Raw genomic sequence first — 27,907 nt, 5'->3', positions numbered from 1 at the left:
CAGACAGGACCCCAGGTGTGGTGCCTGCTGAGTGTGCCAGGGCCTCTGGGGCAAAGGGACAGGCCAGGGCATGGGAAGGGACCCGTTGCCCTGGGTACCCCACGGGCAGGCCGAGATGCAAGTCGCTTTGGTTCTGAGAGCGCGGGCGGCAGGGCAGATGGGTAGGGTGCGCTGCCGCACCAGCAGAGCCGCGGCCTCGGACCGCGGGGAGAGGGCAGGCGCAGGCACCGCGCCGCACTGGCGGGCCCAGGGCTGCATGTGCACAGCGACGTTCGCATCTCAGGCTGCCCCGCCTGAGCCTGGCAAGGCCTCCACCCTCTAGCCAGGCCCGTCTGGTACCAGGCCCCCCACTGCACCCACCGTCAAGCCCTGAGCAGGCCGCCTTCCAGTCCTCAGGGCCCAGAGCGTGCCGAGGGCTCCCACCCACCTGTCGTGATCACCTGCCGGGGGCAGTGCTATGCCGGGTGTGGGCCTTGTGTGGAGTGTAGCGGTGGGAGCCCAGCCCGCCAGGCCAAGGGTGCTGCGGGTCCCTGCAGCCTGAGGTGGGGTAGGCCCGAGGGCAGGGGTGGCCCACGGCTCCGCTCCGCTCCCTCCCGCTCGGGACCCTGCCTCGCTGCTGGCACAGCCCAGAACACGGGAAAAGTGCCCGCTGGGGCGCTCCAGTCGCTTCTTTCACTCAGCCTGGAAACTGGGTTGAAACAGGAAAAGAGCCTGCTTGCTAAAATCAGTGAGCATTTTGGGGAAGAAAGGAGCGCCGTCTCTGGTCTTGTTACCATGGGAATGTTTCTGGATCGACTACCAGGGGAGAGAGGTGCTCCCTGGACAGCTCCAGCCGCCACAGGCCTACCACCAGACGCGCACACGCCTGCCCAAGAAGCCCTGGAAGCTTCTGGGCCTCAGAGACGCGCCCCTGGCCTCTGCGCCCTGGTCTGCTCTGCGGCCCCTCAAGGCTGGCACTGGCTCAGGAGGGTACCACTCGCAGGCCCAGCCCCGCGTCACTGCCTCCCGCCAGCCTGTGTGCCCACGCTGGGTTCCCCGCCCCCTGCACAGTCGTCCTGAGGCGCCACCATCGAGTCACGCGGCCACACGTCGTCTGCCCGTCCCTCCCTGGGGCCCAGGCCAGACCATGCCAGGCAGACAGGGCCGCAGCCTCAGCCAGTGCCACGCAGCAGCCCTGGGTCTGCTCTGCCGAAGGCCGGCCAGGCTGCTGTCGGGGGTGGGGGGTGCTGGGGCCATGGCTGCCCCAGAGACAAGCCTGGGCCGAGACCCAGCCCACCTGGGCTCAGTCCACAGATGGGACTTTGCAGGGCAGTGGAGGGGTGGGTGGGAGCCGGGGCCTTGGTCAGGCTGGGGGTGGGGGTTGGGGGCTGGACATGCGCCAAGTCCATGCCTCTCCCTCAGACGCCGCACGTGGTCTCTGCCGTGGGCCCCCAGCCTCCTCACACCCCGAGGAGGGCCCGGTGCCGCCTATGCCCTGGCCGCCCTCCTACCGCGTCCGGGCGGGGCCGCACCAGGGGCGCGTCATGTCGGGTCCCCAGCTCTGCAGCCAGCACGCACACACGGCCACGGGTGGCCTGCAGCCCTCGGGGAAAGTCCCCAAGACTCAGAGTCAAAACACCACCACCAAAAAACACCCCCCGCCACAGACACACAGGCGTGTCTTCTAAAGGTGGACGGCAGGCCCGACTGCACAAGAACGCTTGAAAGGAGCGGCAGCTGCTCCCCACGAGCCGCTGCGGAGGGCAGGGCGCCCGGGGCTGGGGGTGCGGCTGGGCTCGGCCGTGCGACTCAGCTGTTGGCAGCCACGGCATGGCCCCATGGCGCTCCACGGCTGTCAGACACTGCCTGTGACAAGCGGGAGGTGGGTCTCCCAGCCCCAGCCCCGAGGCCCTGCCAGCGCCTCCTTAGGGCCAGCCCCCAGGCCTCCGCCCCACACCAGGCCAAGGCGGCAACCCCAGCGCGTTGGGAAGGAGAAGAGGGGTTGTCCTGACCCCCCAGGCCCGTCAGCGGGCTCCACAGTGGGCAGGCCACGGAAGGACACCCACATGGCGAGGGGCGGTGGCTGCGGCCTGGGCATCCGGGCGGGAGGGAGGCCCTTGTGCGCTGCAAACTCCCGGTTCCACCCAGACTGACTGCGGGTTCAGTGCCCCACCTGCCTGTGAACACTCCCAGGGAGAGGCTGGCAGGGACATGCCCCCAGCTCCAGAGCCCTGCTTGACCCCTGGTCACGCCTGAGTATGAGGGGAGGCGCCGTGGACCCAGACGCCCACACCCGGCCGCCTCTCAGCTTGAGAGCCAGCATCTGCCACAGCCTTCTAGACCCAAGACCCGCCCCGCCCTGCTCCAGCCCAGACCAGTCCTGCCATCTGCTTTCCCAAGGCGTACAGGGAACCGAAGAAGACACAACAGAAAGCAACGTTCAGAGGATCTGTGCCACATGCCAAAGCACCCCCGGAGGACGGGGGGCAGGCCAGGGACCCAGAGGTGAGGCGGCGGGAGCGCAGACCAGCGGTCTCTGTGCTAGCGGGGCGAGGCAGCGAGGCCCGGCCGGGGGGCAGCCGTGAGCTCCCAGGGCCCCAGGCGCGGGCCCCTACCCTGTGTGGAGCACCAGAGTGCACTCAGAGCCCAGCACTGGCCACACTCGCTTTCTCTGCAGCAGCGTGGCCCCAGCCAACCTTGGTGCCCAGGCCCCCTCGGGGGGAGCAGGGCGCAGGCCTGGGGCCCCACGCACGGAGCCCCCTGCACGGCCCTGGATCCCTGCCAAGCTCCGCAGGCCTCTACCACAGGTGCCAGGAGGGGCAGCCACCTGCCAGGAGCCTCTCGGCAAGCAGGGCCCACTCCCCAGCCTGGCGCGCTCTCGCCTGCGCCACCCCGCAAGGCCTCCGAGGACGCCGCCCCTCCCGCCCACCCCAGGGTCATTTCCCGCGCCCGCCACCCGTGACGGGCGCCGGCAGCCCGCAGCTGCGGAAATCAACAAGGCTCAGTACTCACGTTGAAGAAATTGGTCTTGTTCCTCTCGCAGAAGAGCCCCTGTGCCGGCATGTGCTGCAGCTGTTGCCACGGGACACCACTGCCTAGCAACACGTCGCGGGCCCACCGGAGGTTCTGGGGAAGCAAGAAGTAGGTTGGGAGTGAGTGTGTGGGCAGCGTCGGGCACCCACGGGGAGGGGGGCGGTCCCCTCCTTCCAGGCTGCGCCAGCCAAGCAGCAGTGCCCGCAGACAGCCGTCCTGTGGCGCTCACGGCCCGGGCTTGATCGCCCAGCCGCGAGTGCATTTCTGAGCTGGTCTCGTACCCTGCACAGCTGAGCTAGGAGAGCGCGGCCACAGACTGCCTGGGGAGGGCACAGACAGGGATGCCTGGCCCTGCCCAGATGCACAAGATACTGCAGGGACCCAGCACCCCACTGTTGGCCGGAGTCCCCCAGCAGCCCAAAGGGTCCGGGTTGACTTGTCAGGCTGTGGGAGACAGCCCTGAGCCCGGGGGAGCCGGCGCTACAGGACGCCAGGGGAAGCGAGTTGGTGGGAGGGGCTCTGTCCACAGCTCAGGCCGCTGCTCTCTGGCCACGGTACCTCTTGGTGGAAGCAGGGAGGGCGAGGCCTGAACACCAGGCACTCGAGAGGAGCGCAGACTGGGCTGGTCCATCAGCCTGGGGGCTGCTGGAAACACCCCGCTGCCTCCCAAACAGGCTTGCGGGGGCCCAGGTCTGTGGCCAAGGTACAGGCCCGTGCTGGTCCGTGTGGGGGCGCCCCGCAGCCTTGGGGACTAGACCACCCTCTCCAGGCCTCCGCTGGCCATGTGGAGGATGGCGGTGGCCACTGGGCCACTCCTCGGGCCAGGATGCCAACAGGAAAGCTGCTGTCTGCACACCCACTCCTCCCAGGAGCTGGCCTGCCCTGACCTTGGCGACTGGAGCCTCCATCCTGCCACACCCTCCCCCCTGCCAAGCTCTCAGGGAGGCGTCCCTGGGAGGCAGAAGGCTGGGGTGGGCGTGACGCCAGTGTCTCCCCTGAGTTCCCTCGGTGTGGGGTTGCCTCAGGGCTCACAAGGCTGGTCGCACGTCCCTACCTGGTGGGCAGCATGAACTTGCCTGTCCTCATACACCTGGAGCAGAGAGGCCTCGGGCCCCGCCCCGCCCCCGAGGATCCGGGCGGGCTGCACCAGCTGAGCCTGAGGGGGAGCGCTGGCCTGTGCCTGGGGGGCTGAGGCCCCTCCCTCACCTCACGTGGCTCAGGCCCCTCTGCCAGCCTCACCCTCTGTCACTGGGCATTGCCTCCTGGTGACACGCCAGTGGGAGCTGCTGTCAGGGAGCCGCCATGGCCCAGAGGGGAGGATCTCTGAAGCAGGCAAGGCTCAGGAAGGCTGGGGGGGCGTGGGGAAGGCCTCGCGGTGGAGCACGGGCAGCGCCGGGCCAAGCAGGCCCTCCTCTCTCTGTCCTCACCGGGAGGCCCAGATGAGCCCCTGCTTCTGGGTGGGGTGCAGGGAGGGGCCCAGCCATCTCCATGCCCGGCCCAGGCTCGGCTTCTTTCTCTCCAGACACCCGTGACCCGGGAGGGCCAGAGCAGGCAGAGGATGGCGAGAGCAGCCTGGCGCGGGGACTCCGCACCACACAGGGAGAAGCAAGGAGCCCACCCGGGGAAGCACGCTGCTCGTGGCCTCTGGCCCTGCAGCTCCGTGGGGGCCGCGGGCACCTCCAGGCAGGCAGCACCTGGGCGCCCGCAGGGGCGCCGGTGTCCCGGTGTGGCTTGGGCTACACCTCCCTCACAGGTCATCGCTGGGGCATCTCTGCTGCCGCTGCTGGCCCTGTGTGTGTCTTCTTGGAGAGATGTCTATTCAGGCTGTTTGCCCGTTTTCAGGTTGAGCTGGGTTTTAATTGGCGCGTTGTGAGTGTGCTCTGTGTCTTCTGGACACGAGCCTCTCATCAGGCGTGGGGTCTGCACGCCTCTCCTCCACCCTGCCGGTCCTCTTCTCACTGTGGCAGTGCCCCCTGAAGCACAGGCGTTCTCCACTTCGGTCGTGTCTGGCTTACTTACCTATTTCTGGTCACCCGTGCTTTTAGCGTTCTATCTATGGAATCGTCGTCTAATCCAAGATCCCCTAAGATTTACACGCGTGTTTCCTTCTAGGCGTCTTGTAGGTTCAGCTCTGAAACTGAGGTCTTCAATCCATTTCAAGTTAATTTCTGTATACACTGAGATGGCATCACCTACTCCATGGAAGTGAGTTTGAGCAAACTCTGGGGGTTGGTGATGGACAGGGAGGCCTGGCGCGCTGCAGTCCACGGGGTCGCAAGGAGCCAGACGCAGCTGAGCGCACAGGCAGGCCTCCAGCCTCACTCTGGCTGCCCAGTTATCCAGCACCGTCTGCTGAGAGGATACTGTCCTCTTCTGCCACAAGAGGATTGTGGCAGCCCCGCTGAAACTCTAGCGACCACAGACGCACCCGTTCAATGCTGGACTCCCGACTCGCCTGCGCTGGCGTGTGATCAACCCTGAGCGCGGTGCCACGCCGGCTCTCCTTTTGGCTGTGATGCGACGCTCGACGTAAACTCTGCCAAAGGAGCCGCTGTCCAGTGAGCGGCTCACAGTGCCGTGCGCTCACACCGCTGTGCAACCACGTCTTGAGCCCCGCTGGGGCTCTTCACCTTGCCAGTCTGAGCCCCGCCCATTCAGCAGCAGCTCCTGGGACCACACGTGTGCAGAGTCCTGCTGGACGCGTCCTTTCTTTGCGTCTGAACAATCTCACTGAGGACACCCGTGTTGGAGCAGGCATCAGAATGTCCTTTCTTTTGAAGGCTGAATAATATTCCACTCTGCTTTGATTACTGGAGATTTGCAGTGAGCTCTGATACTGGGACGTTTGAGTTTTCCAGGTCTGTCCCTCTCTAAGACTGTCTGGCTCCAGGAGCACATTGTAACCCACTCAGTCCTGATCCTCGTGGCAGGTAGGGTCGCCGGTTCCCCAGGTGAGCCAGAGGCAGCAGGCTGGCGGAGCCATGCAGAGTCACTCTCCAGCGAGCTCCAGGGCCCCTGTGCTGAAAGGCCTCTGAGTGGCCCATGTGGACGGTGGGAACCACAATTTTGAGTAATGCCACAGCCTAGGACTTAAACTTCTGCCAAGACCAAGCCCTTGTGGAATCACAGAGCAGCAAGCACTGGACTTGGGTGCGGTGACCTTCACCGAGGCGTGGGAGCATCTGGGAGCCTGTGTCCTCAGGTGTGACCCCCCCACCACGGGCCAGCAGGACCCACACCTTGGGGGGCCCCAAGGCGGGAGTCTGGTGTACAGCAAAGCTGACCCTGGGCTGGAGGGCAGCCTTGGGGGAGGTCAAGGGTCCCCAGGGGCGGACGACTCCAGAAGGGATAGGAGGGCTGCAACCCTGGGCGGTGCCCACACAGAGGAGACGGGCTGTGGTCCTCGAGTGGGGCCCTTGGGCAGGACCTGAGGGGTCTGAGGCTGGCTCCGCTGGGGCCGCTCTGCCCTGGGCAGTCACAGAGCCATAAGCAGGGAGCACGGAGATGCCACCGCCACGCCCAGGCAGACTCGACAAGGAAATGGACTGCTGCTGAGCCTGCGCAGCAGGAAGCGTCTGTTACCCAACAGCTGCGTAGGAGGTGGTTACCGCTGGTCAGAGACAGGCCACCAAGAGCTCTGGCCGGGCCCCAGGACGGCAGGCTGCTCGACCGGGCCCGGCACTCAGCCCACGAGGCAGCGAGGTGTCTGAAAGCCACCCAGCAAGGCCTCTGTGCAGAGCGAAGAGCAGCCTGTGGGCCCCGGCTGCTGCAGAAAGGGACCTCCATCTTGGAGAAGCAGGCCATCAGGCGGGACATGCAGGGACCGAGGAGCCGCAGACGCGCGGTGTGGCCCCGCAGAACAGACAGCTGGGCGGCCTCGTCCCTGCCACTGGGCCCACGCCCACCCCACAGGTCCCCCAGCCCATCAGCCCAGCACGGGGGACCCAAACGACCTGGGCTAATCTGCATAAAAGCACAGGGCCAACAGTGAGCAGTGTGGGGGGCACGGTGGAGACGGCTGGGCCCCGGGAGCCGGGCTGCCTGACGCCGAGCAGAGAGGACGTGACCCCCGACGGTCACTGTTGTGCAGGCAGATACACACGCAGGGGGCCTTTGTCTCACGCCAGCAGAACCGTGGACAGCGCCCCCAAGTTCTCTAGCTGACATAAGTGTGGATTCCCACTTTTCGAAAACCCTCCCAGCAAAGACACAGGCTGAGGAGCCCGCGCGGCCCAACCCCAGGCCCAGGCTAAAGCCATCTGTGGGAGTGCAGAGGCGCCCGGGGCCCCCTGGGGCCTGCAATGCAGCCCTGCTCTCCCTCCAGCAGCCGGTGGCTGCCCCCTCATTCTCAGGGCATCTCACCCCCCAGGTCCCGCCTCAGCTCTGCTTCTGGAGGAGCGGAGAGCACTCGCAGGCCCCACAGACTACTCCTGAGGGGCTTCATTCAAACCCAGGTCTGCCGGGTGCAGAAGGCCCGGGCATGGCCGGACGCAGCCAGGCAGGCGTGGACGCGCAGCGGGGGCCAGGAGAGCCGGACAGCCCGCAGCCCCCACCAGGCTGCAGTGCCCGTGTGCCCTGCCCTGGGGAGCCAGCCTGCGGCGTGCACAGCCACGCCGCACCGCGCCACGCCCCCACAGCAGCCGTCAGGGGGCTTCCTGCCACAGCCAGCTCCGTCTCAGGCTGTCTGTCCCTCCCTGTCTCTTCAGGCCCCCAGCACGGGCCTCTGGGGGTAGCGGCTCCTGAGCCCAGGCCTTACTAAGCGGGGGAGCCAGACAAGAGTGGAGGCCACAGCCGGACCCCGAGGCCACCCCGCCAGCCCCTTGCCCGCCTGGGCAACGCCCTCCCCTCCCTGCAGCCACCACAGCTCCCCCACACTCGGGCTCCAAGAGCGGTGCCTTCCTCCAGCCTCAGCAGCGCCCCAGCCTGCCTGGGCCCCACTACTTTCCCTGTGGGACCCATCACAGCGGGACTCGCCTCACCGGCTCACTGGTGCACTGCACATCTGACCCGTGTGAATGCAGCTCTGGGGCGGCTGTCTCCCCAGCTCCTCCGGGCAAGTCGGGAGCCCAGAAAAGGACACAGACGGACCCCACTCCCCCCACCAACGCTAAGCGCCCGCAGGAGAGGCCTGGTGGGAAGCGCGGGAGCCCCGACGTCCGGGGCCCCTGCTGAGTCTGCAGGGTCCGCCGGCCGAGCTGGAGGAGGCCGCCAAGGCCAGGAGGTCCACGTGAGCTGCGCCCCTCCCAGTCGCCCCGCCCACTCGAGCCGCGCCCCCTCCCAGCTGCCCCGCCCATGGCGCTCACCCGGTGGGTCCTGCTGTGCGTGTAGAGGAAGGCCAGCCGGTAGAGGCTCTTGTAGTGCTGTGGGAAGCGGCCGAGGCAGAGGTGCAACGAGGCCACACACTGCTCCGTGAGGAACTGCCGCTGCTCCTCCGCCCCGGTGGGCAGCCCCTGCGGGAAGGCCGGCGGCTCCACGGGCGCGTCCGCCCGCCTCCTCCCATCCCCCGGGGCCGGCCCAGGCGTCTGGGGCTTGGCGGGGCCACCAGCAGGGCCCGGGGGGTCAGCAGCAGGTTTCTGACCGCCCTGCTCTGTGGCCCGGGAGCCTTCGCTGCTCTCCAAGGACTCCTCGGCTCTCCCTGCGTTGAGAACAAGGAGACCGTCACCTCGGCTCTAGAGCCCTCCTCGTGGCCGTCGGCACCGGCGACAGAAGCGCCTCGTGACAGCCGCACGGTGGGACAGGGGCAACCCCGCAGCAGGGGTCTCCGCCCCCAGGGCCCCACTGAGGCCTCCGTGGCCTCCCGTCTCCTCCTTGACAACACAGGCCATCCAGCTGGTGCGCAGCAGAGGTGGGGCTGCGAGCGGGGCACGGGGTGCCCCTGCAGATGGGGCGCAGGCTGTCCACCTCCAGGCAGTGCAGGGGCACGAGACACGGTCCACAGAGGGCAGGCGAGGCGCCCCCACCCAGGGCACCACCTGCTCCAGGCTCGGCGCCCCCCACCCCAGCCTCCCTCTCCCTCTTAGGGAAAGACCAGAGGAACTCTGTGCCAACCCAGTACACCCACTGCCCCCGATCAATGCCCCATCCCTGACCCTTCGGGGGACACCTTTTCCGACCGACAGGGGTGAGGGACAGGCGGCAGGGAGCAGACAGCCGGGGGCCTCCCTAGCACGCACAGCTCTGGCCACATGGCCACACCCACATGTGAGCCCCTGAGCTCAGACTGTCCCATCCAGGGCCTGTGTGGTGACTCTGGAGCCAGGCCTGGACCCCAGGGACAGGTTACCACCCTCCCACCAGACAGGCATTGTGGGGGGCAGATAAGGGTGCAGACTCGCCCTCTGGACCTCACGTACTTGTCTAGTAATTGGGAACAGCCAGTGCTTTTCCCAGGGATGCTAGGAGGCTTGGCTGTTGCTGCTGCTATCTGCCAAACAGCTGTGAGCCCCAGCCAGGCCAGTGTGGAAACGCTTTCAAAATCCACGGCTGGCCAACCAGCCTTGGCCTCAGAGCATGGCCAGGACTGCTTGCCTGCCTGCAGCCTCCCAGCAAGGCCAGAAGTGGGGCTGACCACTGGCTTCCACAGTGGGGCCTGGGGATCACAGGAGTGGGGAGCTGGGCAGACCCCAGGGCCAGATCAGGGCCCTGCCAAGAAAGGCGGGAGGGGGGGGTTCAGACCAAAAAGCAAGCACGTGTGATGCACGGGACACCGTGTGGCCGTCTGCACCGGCCCGGGGGTCTAACAAGGACAGCGTCACCAGCGCTCAGTGAGCGTCATGCACCTTCCTGAGATGCTGCGTTGAACTCCACGACCTGCAAGCAGGCCTGGGGTCATCCCCACCCTTCGGGAGAAGCACCGAGGCCCGGCCTGTGAGTGACTCGGCTGACCGCGGTCCCGGGCACTGGCGGAGGCGCCAGGGCAAAGGCCAGGCCACTCCCAGGACGCCTGGCCGACCGGCCGCGCCGAGTCAAAGCTCCGTACCTCTCTCCTCTGTAGCCGCCGGAAGCTCTTTACCAGGCAGTCCTGGTTGGGAGCCAGGAGCGGGCGGCCTCTTCTCTGCGCAGGGCCTCCGGGAGCCCTCCTGGGAGCTGGCAGGCTCGCTGAAGAAGTCCTGGGTGGAGCTCGAGTCTGAGAGCGCCACGGCCGTGCTGTCCTGGCTGCGCTCTGGGGAGGAGGAGAGTAGCGGTGGGTGAGCCGCGCAGCGGGGCCCAGAGGGGCCTCCCCGGGAGCCCCCTGCAGCCACTGCTCACTGCCCAGCCCACCACCCTGGAGGCATCGAGCCCCCCGCCGAGGCACCAGTCTCCCGGGGCGTCCTTCCCCGGGGAGCGGTGCTCTGGTGCGTGTCTGACAGCAGGCTCTGCGGGACAAGCTTGCGCTTGTAACATCCCTGGCTCTGCATCACGAACGCTCCCGCCGCGGCTGACCGCCAGCTGCCAGTGTGACCCGTCGGAACGTGGGGCTGGGAGGAGACGTGCGGTAGTGGCCCACTGCAGGGCGTTCCCACCATAACAGGCACACGTGACCGAGAGGGTCAGGGCTTGGCCAATGCCATTAGCCAACGTGTGGTGGGTCTGCAGTGACAGCACAGACACCTGGGCTCACCCACAGGGTGCGGGCCACAGCTGGGGGAAGGGCGTGAAGCCCTGGCGGGACCTTTTCCCCAAGGGAGCAAAGCCAAAGGCACCAGGCCACACAGGGCAGGTGAAGCCCGCGGGAAACACCTGCCCTGCGCGAGGCCCCAGGCCCCAGTGCTCCCACCCCAAGATGCAGGGACCCGGCCCTCTGGCTGTGCAGTGGCACCCAGACCACAGAGGACCAGCAGGGCCCAGCCCAGGCCGGCAGGTGCCGACTCCAGGACAAGAACTCTGCTGCAGGAAGAGGGGTGAGGATGCAGAGGAACCCCCCTGAGGGGCACACAGAGGCGCGAAGTGAGTGGCAGGCAGAGACGGACCCTGAGAAGCCTTCTGGCCGACCAGCCAGCCCTGAGCAGAAGGCAGTGTCGGGGAACTGGAATCCGGGGCAGGGGGCCCTGAGGAGGCCCGGCAACGGCAGGGCCCGGCCCCCGCCTCGTCTGCCTCGGCCCCCGCCTGGCGCCCGGGAGCACAGAGCGAAGCCCGCTCTGGGCGTGAGCCTCACTCCCTTCAGCGTCCTCTGTCCTGCACGCGCTGTCCCGAGCCCACGAGAGATCTCAGACACACACACACAAGCAGAAGAGCACTGTCAAGAGACAAAGCGGTTGGCACGGCCACGTCAGAGACGCCCGCCCCCCTCTCCACGCTCACTGTCCCTCCACTGTCACTGCCCACAGGAGAGCCGCAGCCACGCAGCGTGGGCTGACCGCGCCCGAGGCAGGAGCCCGACAGGGAGGGGGCGTGCCGCCCACGCCGCGGGACCGTGCCACCCGAGGACAGACTTCAGTCCCTGAAGACGTCTCAACCCCAGCGCAGATGCTAAGTTACTCTGTAAAGACTTGTGAATAAACCAATCGGAGAGATAACATATGACCGTCACAAGAGGCTGCAGCTCGACAGGGAAAGGGCCTGAAGCCTGCAGGGCCACCGTCAGACAGCGCCCTGCAGCTCTAGGGAAGAGGGGCCCTGGGGAGCAAGAGCGTGTGAGCACTCATGCCCGGGAACCAGAGGACACGCGTGTCGCTCCAAAGATGGCCACCAATGGGGACTAAGGGCCCTGGGACAGGTCTTTCCTATCTTCTGTGTGTGTCTAAGAGGGTCAGCGTGAGGCTGCTGAGAACGATCCTGATTTTCAGTACTACGAAGCAAGCAAGGTTTCACACTAAGAAGCCAGTCAAGCCCCCGTGAGGCCTTTGCAGGGGTGGTGCTGGGGGCTTCCAGGCCCCAGTCCTAAGGCAGGGCCAGACCCAGCGAGAGCTGGGAGACCCACAGGGCTGGACGGGAGGGCCTTCCAGGCAAAGGCACACGGTGGACCCTGGGGACCACCCACCACCCAGGCACCCCTCCCCCACCTCCAGGGGACGCCCAAGGCCCAGGGCAAGGGGACAGAGCTGGAGGTGCAGGGAGCAGGGCCCGGCCAGCTGACTTAGGGCGGGCCGTCCCCTGCGGCTCTCTCCAGGCAGGTCTGACTCAGCCCACACCCCCTGGACTCTGAGGGCTCCCAGGCCAGCCCGAAAGAGCTCTGGTGACAAGACACGCAGTCCCTGCAGCGTTTTCTGTTTGCTCCGGCAGGATGACTAGGAACGGCCCACGGCCATCCAGTCTGTTAGCTCGGCTACAGGAAGGCTCAAGGAAAGAACTGTATGCCCGTGTGGTCAGAACCGTGGCCACTCTGGCTGCTGAACCCCAAGAGGGTGACCCCCATTCCGCTGGCCAGAAAACAACAGGTTCTAAGAAAAGTCAGCCTGAGTGCAGTCAATGTTTTCAGAACTCTTTACACTGGCAAGGTCTGCCCCAGTCGGGCCGATGACCACCAGGAAAGGACCCGTCCACTGGGGGCAGGGCTGGCCGTGGAATGGGGTCCCCTGCTACAGGCCCCGCAGACTGGACAGAGGCCCCAGAGAAGAAACACCAGGAACCCACTCCACACTCCCCAAAGGCAGCAGCAGCCTCCCCTCGGGGTCTCTCTTCTCCCACCTGGTCACTCAGCGTCCGAACACCATGACGTCTCCAAGCTCCATGTCTTTGCTCCCACGGTCCCTTGCCTGAAATGGCCCTCCTCCAGGAAGTCCTCTCGACCCACCAAACCCCAGAGGCAGCTCACGACGCTCCCTTGGGGCACCAAGCGCCGCCCCAGGGACACACAGACCCAACCGAGGCCTCATCTAGGCTCCCCCAACGGCGCCCTCTCCCAGGCTGAGCACCCACCAGGCACTCCCCAGACACCATGAAGACCTGGGAGGGGAGAAAGAGGCGGCTCGCGGGCCGGCCCTCTCCCGGCCCCCCACCCTAGCCTGACGCTGGGCCCGCCCTGTGGGGATGCAGGGGTGCCCGGGCACCGTGGGCAGGGCTGTGCCCACAACACAGCCGGCCCTGCGCCCATCTGTTCTTGAGGGCACTGCCCCGCCCCGCCCGGACATGCCCGGGCCCTGTCCTTCAGAGAGCATGCGAGAGTCTGCCACCTCTGCGACCTTTTTAAGTGAAAAGCAACAAAGCGACAGGAGTCCAGACGGAGGGGCCTGCCAGGCAGGCGGGTGGCACAGGGAGGCCGGGGCTGCAGCGCGTCTGGCCGGAGCTGGGACGGAAGCCAAGCGCATCAGACACACACTCTCCAAACACCGCACAGCGACGCGGAGGCGCCCTGGCCACGGGCAGCGGGGAGCTGGACTGAGGGGCAGCATGCGTCAGCTTGGTCCCTGAAGCGAGCCGGGGCCGCGCAAGCGGGACGGCCAGGGCAGTGCGCTCAGGGTTAGGGGCGGCACGGGCAATGCTGGCGGAGGCAGCGCGGGTGACCGTGGGGAGGGGCACAGGTGTGCACGACACAGGTGGGGGATGGCGGCGTGGCAGTGGTGATGGATGCTACGGGGCTCCCCGAGGACCTGCACGGCTCACCAACCCCGGGGCTGCTGCTGCACATGGGCCCACAGGCACCCCGCAGCCCGGCGGCCCCGCCCTCCTGACCCCCACACCCCTGTCCTGGCTGAGCTTCGCCCAGAAGGCAAGGCCACAGGCTGCCTGGAGGGCCCACCCCAAGGCCCCGACCCGCTCCGGGACTCTGAGGTGACATGGAGGACATCAGGAGACAGCGAGGGGCCTGGCCAGTCCATTCCAGGGCCAGGCTGCTCTGTCAGGCCTACTCCCTGGACCCGGCCGGCAGTGACCCCCCACCAGGGAGACACACACCCAGCACCCTCGGCCTGCAGGGGCCTCCCAGGGGGGGCTCCCCACTGCCCACCTGAGACTCCAGCTGCCCTCGGCCCAGCCCCAATTAGCCCTGCAGCCTCCTGCCCTCAGCCCGCTCCCTCAGAGGGGACAGGACTCACAGCCAAGCCCGCCAGGTTGCCACAAACACGGGCGCCTGGTACCACACCGACCCGGGGACCCCCGGCCCGAGCGGAGCCCGCCCCCCAGCACAGAGCTTCCTGCAGGGACCGCCAGACCCCGGGACCCAGACCCGGGACCCGGCCCGGAGCCCCCGCACAGAGCTTCCTGCAGGGACCCAGACCCGGCCCGGGACCGCCAGGCCCGCAGGGAGGCCCGGCCCCGCACAGAGCTTCCTGCAGGGACCCAGCCCTGGAGCCCCCGCACAGAGCTTCCTGCAGGGACCCAGACCCGGGACCCGGCCCGGAGCCCCCGCACAGAGCTTCCTGCAGGAACCCAGACCCGGGACCCGGCCCGGAGCCCCCGCACAGAGCTTCCTGCAGGGACCTGGACGCACACACACACACACGCACTGCACACGGCAGCGTGGGGAGCATGGGGCCTGCTCCGGGCTCTCATCCTACTGGGTCAAGCCCGTGTCAACAGCCATCTCTGGAAGCTCCCTGAAGGCGCCAACGCACTCTGGCACTGAAATCCTCGACAGCATCTCCCGAGACGGGCGAACTGAGAGGTGAGGCTGCAGGGCTGCAGAGCAGAGGCCTCGCGCTGTCTGTCCCTCTTGGTCCAGCCGGGGCACTCAGTCAGCCATGTGCACCTCCCGCTGCCCGGGGACTGCTTGGTTCCAGGCACTCTCCCCAGGGCTGCGGGCGGGCGGCAGAAAGCTCCCCACCCTGGTGTGGGTGGCTCAGAGAGCACCCAGGCCTTGGACGCTACGCTGAGTGATCATGAAGACGGTGAGCAGGCGTCAAGCTCCCTACACAGGCCCTGGCCGCCTTCCGGAACCTCTCCCAGTCTCTCTGGATAAGAGCTGACCCGGGCGCACTCTGGGGCTGAGGCGGAGGCATCCTCAGGAGCAGCGTGGCCTGAGGTGGACCCGGCGCTCAGCGGCCCATCCAGCGGGCAGCAGGGTCGCCTGCAGGGCTGAGGTGGCACCTGGCTGTGCGCGCAGCTCCCTGCACATGCCTCCGGAGCCAGGCGCCCAGCACACATGACACCAGCACCTGTCTGCAGTGCTCTGCTCCCCAGCGCCACGCACACGCGTGTGCCAGGGCGGGACCCCGAGCGGTGCTCCCACCCCTGAGGCTGGCCTGGCCCCAAGTCCTCCAGAGAGCGCCTGGCAGAAAGGACTTCCCGAGTAGGGACTCGTTTCCAGTGTTTCCTCAGTGTCCTCAAGATGAAAGGTCCCAAGAGGGCTCACCCTGAGGTGCGGGGTGGGGAAAGGCCTGCTTGGGGCATGTCTGTGGGGTCATAGTGGGAGGACAGGCCTCCCAGCTCCGGGTCTGTGCTCCCTGCTCGGGGCGGGCGGGCGGGCGGGGACGGAGACACACAGCACTCGCTCAGACGGCCCACGCAGGTCTGCACACGCACACCCACAGCCGGGGGGCCCAGCCAGCACGCGCTCCCCTCAGGGTGCAGACAGCAGCCCAGGGAGTCGCGTGCCCGGGACCCCCGCGGCTCTGCGGGGCCCTGCTCCCACACCTGCCCTCAGGGCCCGGCCTGCGTCCTGGTGCGCCAGAGGGGAGCGCGAGGAGACCGACTGCGAGGCCGGCATGCAGGCCCGAGGTGTTAGTGAGGATGTGGTGACCGGCCGCCGCCTGCCCGGCCCGCATGGGGAGCCGGCCGATTCCCCGCCAGCTCGTCTGATCCCCACGGCCTCTCAGGTCCCCGGCCCGCAGCGGGCAAGGCGGACTCGCGGAAGCCCCCGGGGGCGGGGCAGGGGGCGGCCCTGAGCGTGCGGGGGCAGAGGGTCAACGGTGAGTCCATGAGGTTAATGGAGACCGCAACATTGCCCGTGTCAGCCCACACCCGGCACCCCTCACACAGCAAAGCAACTCGTTGCCCGAAGCGCCCCCCCGGGACTGGCGTGCCGCCCTGGGCTGGCGGGAGGGGGAACAGGGACTGTACCGTCCGGCGTGGCCTGCTGGTGGGGTTTTTTACATTTGACGTAATCGTGGTCAACCGGAGTGGCTGTGTAAGGTGGGGAAGTCAGACCTGGGCCAGAGGAGGGGAGGGGGGCTCCGGGGCCCGGCAGTGTCCCAGCTGAAGAGCGGGAGTCCTCGTCCACCAGGCAGGCCTTCTCCCTGTGGGCCAGAGGGCGGGTGCATCAGGGTCCATCTCCCCTGAGGCGGGGCCAGTGCCTCTGGTGGCACCCTTCCCCTTTGGTGGCACCGTCCCCTCGGGTGACCCCATCCCCAGGTGGCAATTGTCCCCTCGGGTGGCACTCATCTCCTTGGGTGACACCGTCCCAGGGCTGAAGGGGTGGCCCCAGGGGCCCTACTTGGGCTCCAGCCCTAGCCAGTCACTGCCCAATCTTTACAGCTGTGCCTGCTGCCAGCTCGTCTCACAGCAGGCAGACGCCTCCCTGGAGGCACCCACCCCACACCCCCAGCACCTCGTGTGACACCCGGGCCCTGAGGGATCTCATCCTGGTCAGTGTGTGGCCACGCTCACACGTGCAGAAGGAAATGGCCGCAGAAAGCACGGCTCCCTGAGCTCCGCTCAGGAGTAGCACGTGCCAGCGGGTGGGGAGCGTCTCAGAGGCAGTCCCAGACCCACCGCCGGGACCGCCGACCTCCAGCTCACGTGGGAGGGCGTTTCCAGAGAGTACAGGAGCCGGGAGCTGAGTGCGCCGCTGGAGTACGTGCGGACGCACAGCGCACGCTCTGGGGAGCAGCGGGAGCAGACGGGTGGGTCGCCACGCGCCAGTCCACGCTCATGCCTGCCAGAGTCTCCTACGTCTAGCGTCCGTGTGCGTCACTTATATAATTTTCAAGTAAAAAAAGAAAGACTTGTAATCACACAAAGCCCATTCCTGCTGTGTCTGGAGGGCCCTTTCTGACGATGATCTCTGGGCACACTGCGTCCCACCTGGGTGATGTCCACACGTGTGCCCACCTGTCCCACAAGCTAACAGCACGGAGCCCGGCTGGGCATAGGCCCAGAGATGGGGCGAGCTGAGCCAAAGCTCCAGGACGTGGACACCGGGTGACCCATACCCCAGGAAGGCCCGCCAGGCAACCACATCACGGCCCCAGTGCCCTGAGCTCAGCAAGGCTGAGAGAGGACCCTTGCCTGGGTCTGGGGCAGGAGGCTGCAGTGAGCAGCGTCCACGCAGGCAGAGCTGTGCTGGGAGGTGACAGGGCGGTGCAGGGCGCTCACGCACCCTCTGCATCTGTGGTTCAACAGAAGGACCCCGGCCGCCACTGGGAGCCTGGGGCCTGGCCTGACTCCTGAGCTCATGACGGCTCAGCAGACCCCGCCCCACCCAGCCACCAGGAGCACCCCACTCACTTCTCTGAGGCTTTGGGTGCGTTCTTCTCCTCGCCCCTGGCAAAGGGCCCTTCTGCAGCCTCCTTCATGAAGCTCACCAGGACCTCTGCACTGACCCCAGAATCTGGCCTCCCCAGGAGCTTCAGGATGGATGCGTGGAGCCGGAAGTACACCTGGGACAAGGACGACACGGCGTGAGCGGCACCCCCAGAGGCCGAGCGAGGCTGCCTGTCCCCGACCCCCTCCCCCAGGGGCTCACCCAGCACTGCCCTCCCTGCACCCCGCCTCCTGCCCTGGCACCGCGGAGAGTGGACAGTGCCTGCACACGCATCCCTGCACTGTGGGCCCCAAGAGGGGAGGCCACACCGGAGAAGGGCTGGGTGCCTACGGCGGAGGGGGCCTGCCAGCCCCTCCCACTACGTCTCGTCAGGGAAAAAAAGACTGCTTAACAGGTGCTGAGCATGTCACTTCGTGTCTGCGTGTTAACAGGAAACACGTCCAGAAAGGATAGGGCCCAGATTTTAACACAGAGTACTGCAACCAGGGAGCTGGAATCGCTGGGGACTTTCAATTTTTCAGTTTAAACACTTGAACGATTCCATTCTTATGGTTTCCTTAACCACTGATGATCGTTAACTTAATCAACAGAAGCAAATACGTAAACACAAATAAGGAGTAAACACACAGACTCGGCCCCAAATTCCCAGCGGCTTCCTGGCAGAGGAATGGTGGGGCGGACGCGCGGCCTGAAAAGGGCGACGCTGACGAGCCCCAGGTCCCAGGAAGCCAGGAGCCCCCAGGCCCACACCGTGTCCTTGGAACCCGCCTCGTGGACCACGTGTGCGCCAGGGAGGACCCCGAGCATGCCGCCTGAACCCACATGCACACCCAGGCAGGCACACAGTCTGCTCAGGAGGAGCATGCGAGACTGTGACCCGGGGGTCCAGAGGGTCGCGGCTCCTCGGCTCCCCCGTCCCCCAGCTGGGAGCCCCCCACCCCGCCGAGCACCTAGGGAGCAGGCTGCAGGTGCAAGGGCCCGGAGCTGCAGTGCTGGGGGCTGACGCTCCCCCCCGAGAAGGGACAGTGAGCACCCTTGAAGGGGAACGGCCGCTGGAACAGGAGCGCACACGGTGCCATGGGGTGGCCGCAGGGCCGTCTCGGGAGCGTGCGCCCACCCCCACCCCGCGGCCAGAGCAGCCTCACCTCCAGGGCCTCCATGGCCAGCTCGGGGGGGTTGTGGTAGTGGATCTTCTTGGGGTAGCGGGCCGCCTCCTCGTGCAGGAGGTGGCTGGCCTGCCGGTAGTGCCGCAGGTACACAGTGGGCGGCTGCTGCTGCTTCTCGGCCACCTTGCCCAGCATGTAGTGAATGAGCCACTCCTCCTCATCCCCATCGCCCTCACAGCGCGCCGCCGACGTGAAGCAGTGCTGGGCCGTCTCCAGCATGCTGTCTCGCCGCTCCTCCAACTGCAGGGGACACGCCCCGCCCTCGTCTGACTGCGGGGTCCGCAACAGCCCTGAGGGCAGCCCCCGGACCCCTGATCTAACTCTGGGACCCCCAACAGCCCTGAGATGGCCCCCGGACCCCCCTGGGCCCGCACCAGCCCCCAAAAGTCCCTGGGACAGCCCCGGGGCTCTACGCTAGCCTCTCCTGCAGGCGCTCCCGCCTCAGTTCAGCTCCCTACACCGTGCGCTCCTGACAGCTCCGCAGGCCCGGGCCGCCCCCACTCAGCGCGCTGCACGGAGTCAGGGGGGGCACAAGGCCGAGGGCCCCGCGAGCCCGTGCGCTGCTCTGCAGGGTGCTGGTGCTCGCCCGGGGCGAGGGTCCCACTGGCTAAGCAACTGCTGTCCCCAGGCCTCCTTGCGGCCCCACGACCATCAACGGCCTTGACCACAGACAGTCCACATGCAGGCCCCTTCGTGCCTGCTCTCCAGGGAAGCCTCCCCAGACAAAGGTGTCCTGCCACACGCGCCTGGACACACCACGGAGCCCCTCTGCGTCCCCTCAAGGAGCTGAGGGAGCCCCTGCATACCCACACCACACCCCAGCAGCGCTGACAGCCCCCCAAGGGCTCAGCAAGCCCCTCAGAAGGGAGAGGGAGGGGACAGCGGTTCCACCGTGGCCCGGAGGCCTGTGCGCGGACAGCCCCCCAAGGGCTCAGCAAGCCCCTCAGAAGGGAGAGGGAGGAGACAGCGGTTCTGCCGTGGCCCGGAGGCCTGTGCTGACTGGAGCTCACCCCCCGGCCGGGGTGTGCGGGCGGCGGGCACCCAGCTGGCAGGGCCGGGCCCCTCCTGCCGCCCTCACCTGCTGCACGAGCTCAGCAGGCAGCTCGGGCCTCCACTGCTTCAGCTGGCGCGAGGCAAAGGAGTGCAGGGCGTAGGACATGGTTCCGAACTCGATCCACAGGGACAGGTTCGAGCTGTCGATCTCGAGCGCCCGCCGGAAGCAGCTGAGCACGGGTGTGGCGTGCTTCCAGATGGGCCCGTCGCTCTTCAGCTCGTTGGAGTTCAGCTTGTCTTGGATGCGGCTGGCCCGAGCCAGAGCCATGCCCGCCCAGGAGTCGAACCTGCAGCCACGATGGAGCGTGGCTCAGAACACTGCTGCCACAGGCACCCCTGAGCCGGAGAGCCACCCCGAGGGGAGCGCAGGGCACAGGTCTCCAGGCCCCTCACCAGTGCCCGGGCACTACGCGGACGGGACAGCCCTGGCATGGGCAGGCCTGCCACCCTGCTGCCCTCCGCCTCCCTGCCTGGAGGGCGGCCCCACAGGGTGGCTCCGGGGGTGCACAGGGGCTGTCCTGCAGCTGTGACCTCGTGCCCTGCAGCCTCCCTGAGCCTCAGCTTGGGGCAGCTCAGACCCTGAGACCCCCGTCACCCAGCTTCCACCAGCTGTCCCTGGGACCCAGGGCAGGGCCCAGTAGCCAGATGATAGCGAGGGGACCACGCGATGACTGAGACCCAGCATCCTGAGACCACCCCAGAGGGGCTGCAGGGGAGAGCGCAGGGGCCTCTCTGAGATCCGAGGCCACACGTGGGCCCTCAGAGTCCAGCGTTCTCAGCGCGCAGCACAGAGAAGCAGCATCCACACGGACACACTGCCCTCCGGTAGCTGCCAGTCTCCACCCGTCCGAGCAGAGCCATAAAGCTGGCCCCTGGCGTCCCCGGACCACGCCACGTCGGGGAGCCCGCCAGCTCACAAAGCTCCCTGGCTCTCTCCTGGGCACTTCCGCCCCCCAGGCCCAGGAATGAGGGAAGGGGAGGCCTGAGCGGGTGGTGAGCAGCCTTTCTCCCCGGAGAGGGGCTGGGGGGAGCACGGTGGGAGTAGCTGGGGGCCTTCCGCCTGGGCAGTTCCTTCCATACCCTGCCACGGCAGCACCCACGGGCCTGCGTGCAGCCAGAAGGATCTGCCGCCCTGGTCGCCAACATGAGTGCGCAGGATGGACGCGGGCTCACAGGCCTCCAAGGGCTCCTCTAGGCGGCTCCTCCCTCAGCGGTGAGAGGCACATGCTGGCTTCTCCCCTCAGACCCCAGACCCCCACTCCCTGGCCCGGAGGTCTGACGAGGCAGGCCACCCCATCCCCGAGAACACCCAGGAAGGCTGCCCACGAGTGCCCCTCGGAGCCTTCAGACACAGGTCACTCGCAGAGGGGCCTCTCTCGACCTTGGCTCTCCAAGGCATGGCTGGCTCTCAGTCCAGCGAGCCGGACCTCACGACTGAGCCAGCCCTTCGGGAGGGGCAGGCCAGTCCCTGCGTTTCAGGCAGAGGCCACCAGGGCCTGCTCACTGGAAGAAAGCCTGGGCCTCCGGGACAACTGGCTCGCAGGTCTGCGCCAGCATGGCAGCCCCGCCCCAAGGAGGAAAACAGCCACGATAAGAGGTGTGGCCTTGGAGGAGGCAGGCATCCAGCCGACTCCCCGGGGCGGGGGGCCGGGACCAGCAGTGCAGGCTGCGCCCCAGCAGGCTGGAGCCAGGCGGCACCCCCACACCGCAGGCCGGGAGCAGAGGGCCGCCCGAGACCGGGGAAGAGGGCTCCGCGCGCTCGGCTTCCTCCTTCCGGGGGCCCGCCCTCCCACAGCCCGCGCTCACCTGTCGGGGCAGACGCAGATGTCATGCATGTAGAACTTGATGGCCTTGGACTGCTCCTTGTTCTTGAAGTGGTAATCGGCCAGGAGGTAGTAAAGCTCGCTGACCACTGGAGGGGAGGGGTCGGCCCCTTCGGGGAGGCAGGGCACCTGGCAGGTGAGAGGGCAGGCGTGAGGGGCCGAGGCACACAGGCGCTGGGGTGCGGGAGACGGGCCCCAGCTGGCAGCCAGCCCCGACCTCGAGAGAGGTGCCCTCGATGTAGGCGGACAGTCTGTCCAGGCTCAGGGCGGGCCGCTCGGTGCGGGGCACGATGGTGGCGATCCTCCTCAGGAGGTTGGCCAGGTCGGCGGACACGGTGCTGGTCTTGTAGCTGTCAAACTCGGGAAGGGTCTTGGGCTTGAAGTACTCGAACATGAACAGGGCGTCCTCCCACAGCAGATCCACCTGCAGGCAGACGGAGGCGGTCGGAGCGCAGCCTGGGGCGCGCACGGGGAGGGCTCCACGCAAGCACTCTCGGCGGCCCCTGGCAGCAAGGCCACCGCACACGGGAGCCAGAAACCACACCTGTGCACGTGACGCACCCACTCACAGATGGCAACCCCCAAACCCACTCGTGCGGCGGGGAGAATGCGAGCCAACACAAGCCTAGCCTCTATACAGACAGACTCTGGGGCTGAGGGCCCCTCTGCGAGCCCACACGGCCACGCCCCTCTGCCAGCCCACACCGCCACGCCCCCTCTTCGAGTCCACACCGATACACTAGCGGCCCAGTCGCCTGGCTGCCAAACGCTGAGCAAGGGCCTGCTCTGGGCCGGGGCAGCTTGCACCCCGAAGGGGAAACAGCAGGACTCTGCCCACAGGAGTGCGCACTTTGGGGTGGGCTCCCTCAGATCAAAGCTCCACTGACCTAGTGTTCAGGAGCCATGAGCTAACACCCGCTTGCAGTCTGAAAACCCAACACCAAACGAGTGGAAACTCTCTAGGGGATTATCTGTAGGACTCCACCTAGGGGGAAACACCTACTGCAGAAGTGCCGCGCTGCTGCGTGTGTGGGTGAGCAGCTCAGCCGCGCACCCAGCTCGCGCAGGGAGGCCCTCCCTCTGACGGGCCTCGTGCGCCTGACGCCGCAGCCGCTCACCTGCTGGGCCGCGTGCTCCTCCAGGTACCGGGCCTTGCTCTTCTTGCTGGGGTGGCTGTACAGGCAGTAGAAGCACTGCTCCAGGGCCGTCTCCAGCTCCTCCTTGTGCGGGTGGGTGTCCTCAGCGGTGGGCGCAGCCAGCTCCTTCTGGAGGACGCGCACCTGGCAGGAGGGCAGGTGGGAAGAGGCGCCTGGGGGCGGGCCCACCAGCTCCGCTGACCTGGGGGGCCCGCCGGCCCTGCAGCCGCTCCGCAGGCCCGAGGAAGGCCCGCCCAGCCTCCCTGCTGCCAGCACCCAGGCGGCTTCTAGCTACACGAGTTCATTTCGCCATTCGCCTGCCCCCCAGGCATCTACACGAGCGCCATCTCATGCTGGGCACAGGGAGACACCGTCCCTGCCCTTGGGACCCTCAGACTCCCCCGGAGGGGTGTGAATTAGAGAGTCAGTCACTCGGCAGACGGTGAGTCCCGTTAGGGCGGCGGGGGCCTGTGGCAGACACCAGCGAGGCCCTCAGAGGAGGCCATCGACACAGCCAATGGGTGAATCTGGAGGCGGAGCCACGGCCATCGTTATGCCCTGCTGTTAGCAAACGCACGCCCTCTTCAAGTATCTGTGGCATTTCCCACCAAGACGAAACAAAAATCGAGTCTCCACAGGCACCTCACTCCAGTACTCTTGCCTGGCAAATCCCATGGACGGAGGAGCCTGGTGGGCTGCCGTCCATGGGGTCACTAGGAGTCGGACACGACTGAGTGACTTCACTTTCACGCACTGGAGGAGGAAATGGCAACCCACTCCAGTGCTCTTGCTTGGAGAATCCCGGGGACGGGGAGCCTGGTGGGCTGCCGTCTATGGGGTCGCACAGAGTCGGACACGGCTGAGGCGACTTGGCGGCAGCGGCAGCTACTAGAGACTCGGCGCAGCGCAGACCAGGGCTTCTAACCCTGACTCAGCAGGGTCAGGAATGGGCTATGTAGAGACAGCGGATATCAAAGCTTATGGCGTGCAGCTGGAAATGTGCTGGGGGAAAAGCTATGATCTTTAACCACAGGTGTATTAGAAAGTGATCGCCAACGTAAGCACTTAGGTCAGTAAGTTAGGAACACAGAGCAAACCCACACAGAGAATAAAGCATTAGATGCTAAAGTACTACTTGGTGACCTAGAAGCAAAGAGAAAGCAGGTCAGTAGCTGGCTAATATTGGTCAACCAACAGCTGGTTTAGGTGAAGAAACTAATTTCAACCAACCACACGCAACACTTCTCAACGAAGGACAAGGAAGCACAGAAGAGGGTCGCTGGCGGGGCAAAGGGGCGGGACCAGGCGCCGCTGCCGCTGAGTCTACGTCTACGCTGCTTCAGTCGTGTCCGGCTCAGTGCGACCCCACAGACGGCAGCCCACCAGGCTCCGCCGTCCCTGGGATTCTCCAGGCAGGAACACCGGGGTGGTTAGGGGCACTGCAGAGGCCGTAAAATCCGAAGCAAACGCCTGAACAACGTCATGCTTACGTGAACCCTACTGAAAACCAGAACTGCCTTGAGAAAATAGTCTGAGTGAATCTGTAATCACCAAAGAAACAGAGTCAACAAGTTTAAGTGTTACTGAGAGAGAGACAGAGAGAGGCGGAGAGGGCAGAGCGCCACACAGGACGTGCGCGCACGTTCCAGACCAAGGCTGACGGCGGGCGGGGGGCACTTACGTAGAACCGCAGCAGGGCCCCGTCCGAGTTGCAGCACCAGCCCCGCCGGCCCAGGTACTCGTGGGCCGTGTTGAGCAGCATGAGGGACGAGGGGAGCGTGGGCGGTTCGGCCGACGCTGGGGAGAGATTGGGCGACGGGGTGTCAGCATGCACACAGCGGGGAGCAGCGGGCCCCCGCCCCGTCTTTACCAACGGCCCCCACAGTGGGCCCCCTGCTTGCCCCCCTTTCCTTTCTCATCTGTTTTTCCCTTTTTAAATCAGTGGTGACGCGTCTGGCTTTACTACCGTAGAAGGCGCTTATCAGAAAACAGCTCAGCTCACACAGGGAAGTATACAGCAGGGAGGGCCCATCCCCAGGCAGCAGGGCACCCCCCACCCCGCCCATAACCGGGGCTGACATCTGGTGAACATCCCGGGAAGCATCTCTCCATGCGCGCGCGACACTTTGAAAGACACAGGTAAGTCGTTCACAACGGTACAGCCCACACTGCACACACCACTGCTCACCTTCAAAATCCTCACATTCAGGTCTATTTAACTATCACAGGAGGAAGAACAGCCAAATCTCGATCAAATGTCCGAGTGCCGCTGGCAGCGCCACTAGCTGCCCTAGACACCCTGGCGTGTTTCAGACTCTGAGCCGTGGCCCATCGGTCTCGGGACAGAGCACTAGAGCGAACCCCGCCCAGCAGAACCAGGGTTCCTTCATGACACCTGTGGCATGCTTTTCATTATTGGTCAGTCCCAGCCAAAAAAGGTTTGAAAAGCACTGCTTAAAACAGTCAGAACACGAGTAAGTTCAAGCCCTTCTGGTTGCTCGTGCGCTTTACGTCCGTTTCCACTTGCAGCAGCATCGAGCAGCTGCCACCTGAGTCGGTGACGGCACGGCCCGGCTCCCAGTCTGCCGGCTTGCGCACGCTGCTCCAGTGCCGCCCGGGATGACGCGGACGTCCTGCTCTGCGCCTACGCTCAGCCTGGCCGCTGGCTCCCTCCCAACGCACATTCCCTCCCAGCGCTCTCCCTTCCTGCCTCCCGCTGCCTTACTGACTGTCCTCCAGCAATGCTCCTGAGACGCCCTCAAGGAGCTGGAGTCCACTGTGATCACAAATGGCCGGCTGTGCGCCTCGGCCCACACGCACCTGCCGTGAGAGCCTCGTTGACACATGGGCGTCTCCCCGATGGCACTGACCCGCGCCAGGAAAACTCTGAGACGAGCCTCGCTTCAACTGCTTCTTCAGTTTAGAAACCTGACAGCCCCTTGTCCTTGAAAGACCCCTTCACCACGATGTACCTGGATATAGACTGCTGGGCAGCAGCCTTCCGGGGACACACCACACGCTTTCAATCTGCAGGCTCGGCGTTAAAGCTGCAACTCAGGGACCTATTCTTGTACTTGACGCTGGGCTCCCTGTGGCCGTGGGGGCTCCCTCACCCCCACACCTCTGTCCTCCACGTCTTCCACCGTCTCCAGCACCGTGAACTCTCCACCCTCCGCGGGTCCGGTCGTAGGCTCCTGACTGTTATGGTTTACATGGGCAGCCAGCCCACTGGGATCCCTGTCTCCCCGCCCACCTGTCCAAGGTTTATGGCATTGGACTGTCTTCCTTTCCTTGTTTGCTTATCGGCAGTTTTTACAAAATACTACATTGTGTTTACGTAATTAAGAGGAGACTCTTAATCCACAAAACCTTTTGTATTATTTTTATAAGAAAAATAATGCATGTTTATAGGTATAAACCTTTTTTTCACCACTAAAACTTTTTTTGAAAACACAGAGGCTCTATTTGTCAAGAGTTCTAAAGATATCTATTCTAAAAATTTATCCAAAAAAGTCAATTTAGCAGAAGCAAAAAGGTGAGCATGAGATGCTGAGCCCAGAATGACCCAGTAGACAGCAGCACGGCCGCCCTGGAGGCTGGACCACGCAGGGCGCTCCCTACTGGCAGACGGGCGGCGCCCTCCTCGGCCTGGCTCCTCCCCAAGCCCACCCACATGCCCGGCTCTCCGGGGCCCTGCCCAGCTGCCCCACGGCTGCGTGTCTCCCCTGCCCGGCCATCCATCAGGCCTCAGACTGGCTCTGTGGGTGCTGCTGGTGGGCCTGCTTCTCCCCCCGACCATGAACCATCAGGGACAGAAGTTCTCGTTCGCAGAGGCCTGACAAGCAGAGAGCCGCTGACAGACGGCTGCGGGTGCAGCCCTCCGAGCAGGAGCGTGCAGGGGCTCCGCGGTCGCCCCAGCATGGCTGCCTGCGCTGCTGGCGCACTCAGCTAACCCGTCGAGGGGCTAGCGGAAAGCCCCAATAGATGCACTTTAAAGTAGGCTGAGTAAACACATGAATATGTGTGTGGTAATCACAGCTACATAGAAAGCATGTACCTACGTCAAGTTTATGCTGAAAATGCAAGGAAACCGAAGGATAAAGTCCACCTGGTAGAGGAACAGACAGTCTTGGCCGAACGTCACCGAGCTGCTGTTCTGCTCTAGTCTCGCCCGCTGAGCCCGGGTCCACAGGAGCTGCCCAGGCTCCAGCGCCAGCCAGTGAAGGCCCTGCTCACCCCGCAGGCCCGCCCTGAGCGCCGCCTGAGCCGGCCCAGCCCGTGCGGCAGCTGCGACTCCGCTGCTCCGGCTGCCCTCCGGCGACCCTGAGATGCGCCACTGTCCCCAGAGCGGGTGAGGCCGCCTGCCTGGCCCGTGGTCACAGCCGCACAGTGGAGCCTGTGCCCGCCTGCCCCGTGCTGCCCGGGCCCCCAGCCAGGAGAGGCCAGTGGCTCGAGGCTCCTGGGCCCCACTCTGCACGGGGCTCGCCCCCCGCACTCGATGGGGAGCACGGCGCAGTCCACGGCCCTGCCCCGCCACCCAGTCCGTACAGACACCGCCACTGCCTCCTTCCAGAAAACTTCCGGCGCCCGAGCCCACGCGCGCCCGTAGCCTGATGCAGACGGGTGAGAGGCGCCCCCGTGCCCCCGCACCTTCGTCCGCCGGGCTCTGGAGCTGCTGCTGGTGGCACAGGGAGCGGAAGGCGTCCTCCTCCTGCCGGACGACCCGGAACAGGATGACCCAGGGCAGCACCGAGCCCACGTGGGGCTCCTTGGGCTCCTCCTGCACAGCCATGCTGCAGTCGATGACCTGCGGGTGGGTGTCACGGCGGGCAGCTCGCCAGGCTGCGGGCTCGGGCGGGGCGGGGGGGCGGAGGGGGGGGGCGAAGCGGCGGGCGGGCAGGGCGGCGGCGGGCAGGGCGGGGGCGGCCGGGTTACCTGAATGAGGTTGCTGGTGAGGCGGGTGAGGCCACCGGCAGAGGACAAGTCCCGCAGGATGCTGCCATCCGCCGACAGAGCCTGCTCCATGCCCTGCAGCAGCTGGGTCACCGTGGCCACCCACTCCTCCTTGGCAGCAGCCTCGGTGGCGCTGACCATCTGCTGGACCGCCTCGCTCAGGGCCACGTCGGAGCACTCGAAGCACTGCCGGTGGTCCCCCAGCCGGAGCAGGGAGTCCTGCGAGGGGAGAGGGTGAGGGCACGCGGCCAGGCTCCCCACCCGGGCCCCGGGGACGGCAGGGCCGCCCTGTGAGGGAGGAGAGGGTGAGGGCACGCGGCCAGGCTCCCCACCCGGGCCCAGACACGGCGGCCACGCTCCCGACTCGGGCCCCGGGGCGGGGACGGCAGGGCCGCCCTGTGAGGGAGGAGAGGGTGAGGGCACGCG

General features: G+C 66.3%; 1 protein-coding gene across 2 annotated transcripts in view; it reads right to left on the bottom strand.

Annotated features, from left to right (window-relative positions):
• LOC106503057 (calcineurin-binding protein cabin-1) overlaps positions 1 to 27,700 on the bottom strand; it is a gene marked incomplete at its 5' end in the record, with an annotated part of 48,908 nt that extends 21,208 nt beyond the window's left edge. The window contains 13 exon segments of one of the 2 annotated variants that reach the window (XM_018045030.1): positions 2,992 to 3,105; positions 8,316 to 8,647; positions 9,992 to 10,174; positions 15,928 to 16,103; positions 17,314 to 17,465; positions 18,496 to 18,756; positions 19,595 to 19,856; positions 21,376 to 21,521; positions 21,610 to 21,816; positions 22,511 to 22,672; positions 24,210 to 24,325; positions 27,179 to 27,335; positions 27,464 to 27,700. In XM_018045030.1, coding sequence (XP_017900519.1) covers positions 2,992 to 3,105; positions 8,316 to 8,647; positions 9,992 to 10,174; positions 15,928 to 16,103; positions 17,314 to 17,465; positions 18,496 to 18,756; positions 19,595 to 19,856; positions 21,376 to 21,521; positions 21,610 to 21,816; positions 22,511 to 22,672; positions 24,210 to 24,325; positions 27,179 to 27,335; positions 27,464 to 27,700 — 2,505 coding nt within the window. 2 annotated transcript variants of the gene reach the window in all.
• Between the last annotated feature and the right edge of the window lie 207 nt (positions 27,701 to 27,907).

Source organism: Capra hircus, unplaced genomic scaffold (genome assembly GCF_001704415.2).
Source record: "Capra hircus breed San Clemente unplaced genomic scaffold, ASM170441v1, whole genome shotgun sequence".
Classification (NCBI taxonomy): domain Eukaryota; kingdom Metazoa; phylum Chordata; class Mammalia; order Artiodactyla; family Bovidae; genus Capra; species Capra hircus.
This window is presented reverse-complemented; position numbering and strand designations above follow the sequence as displayed.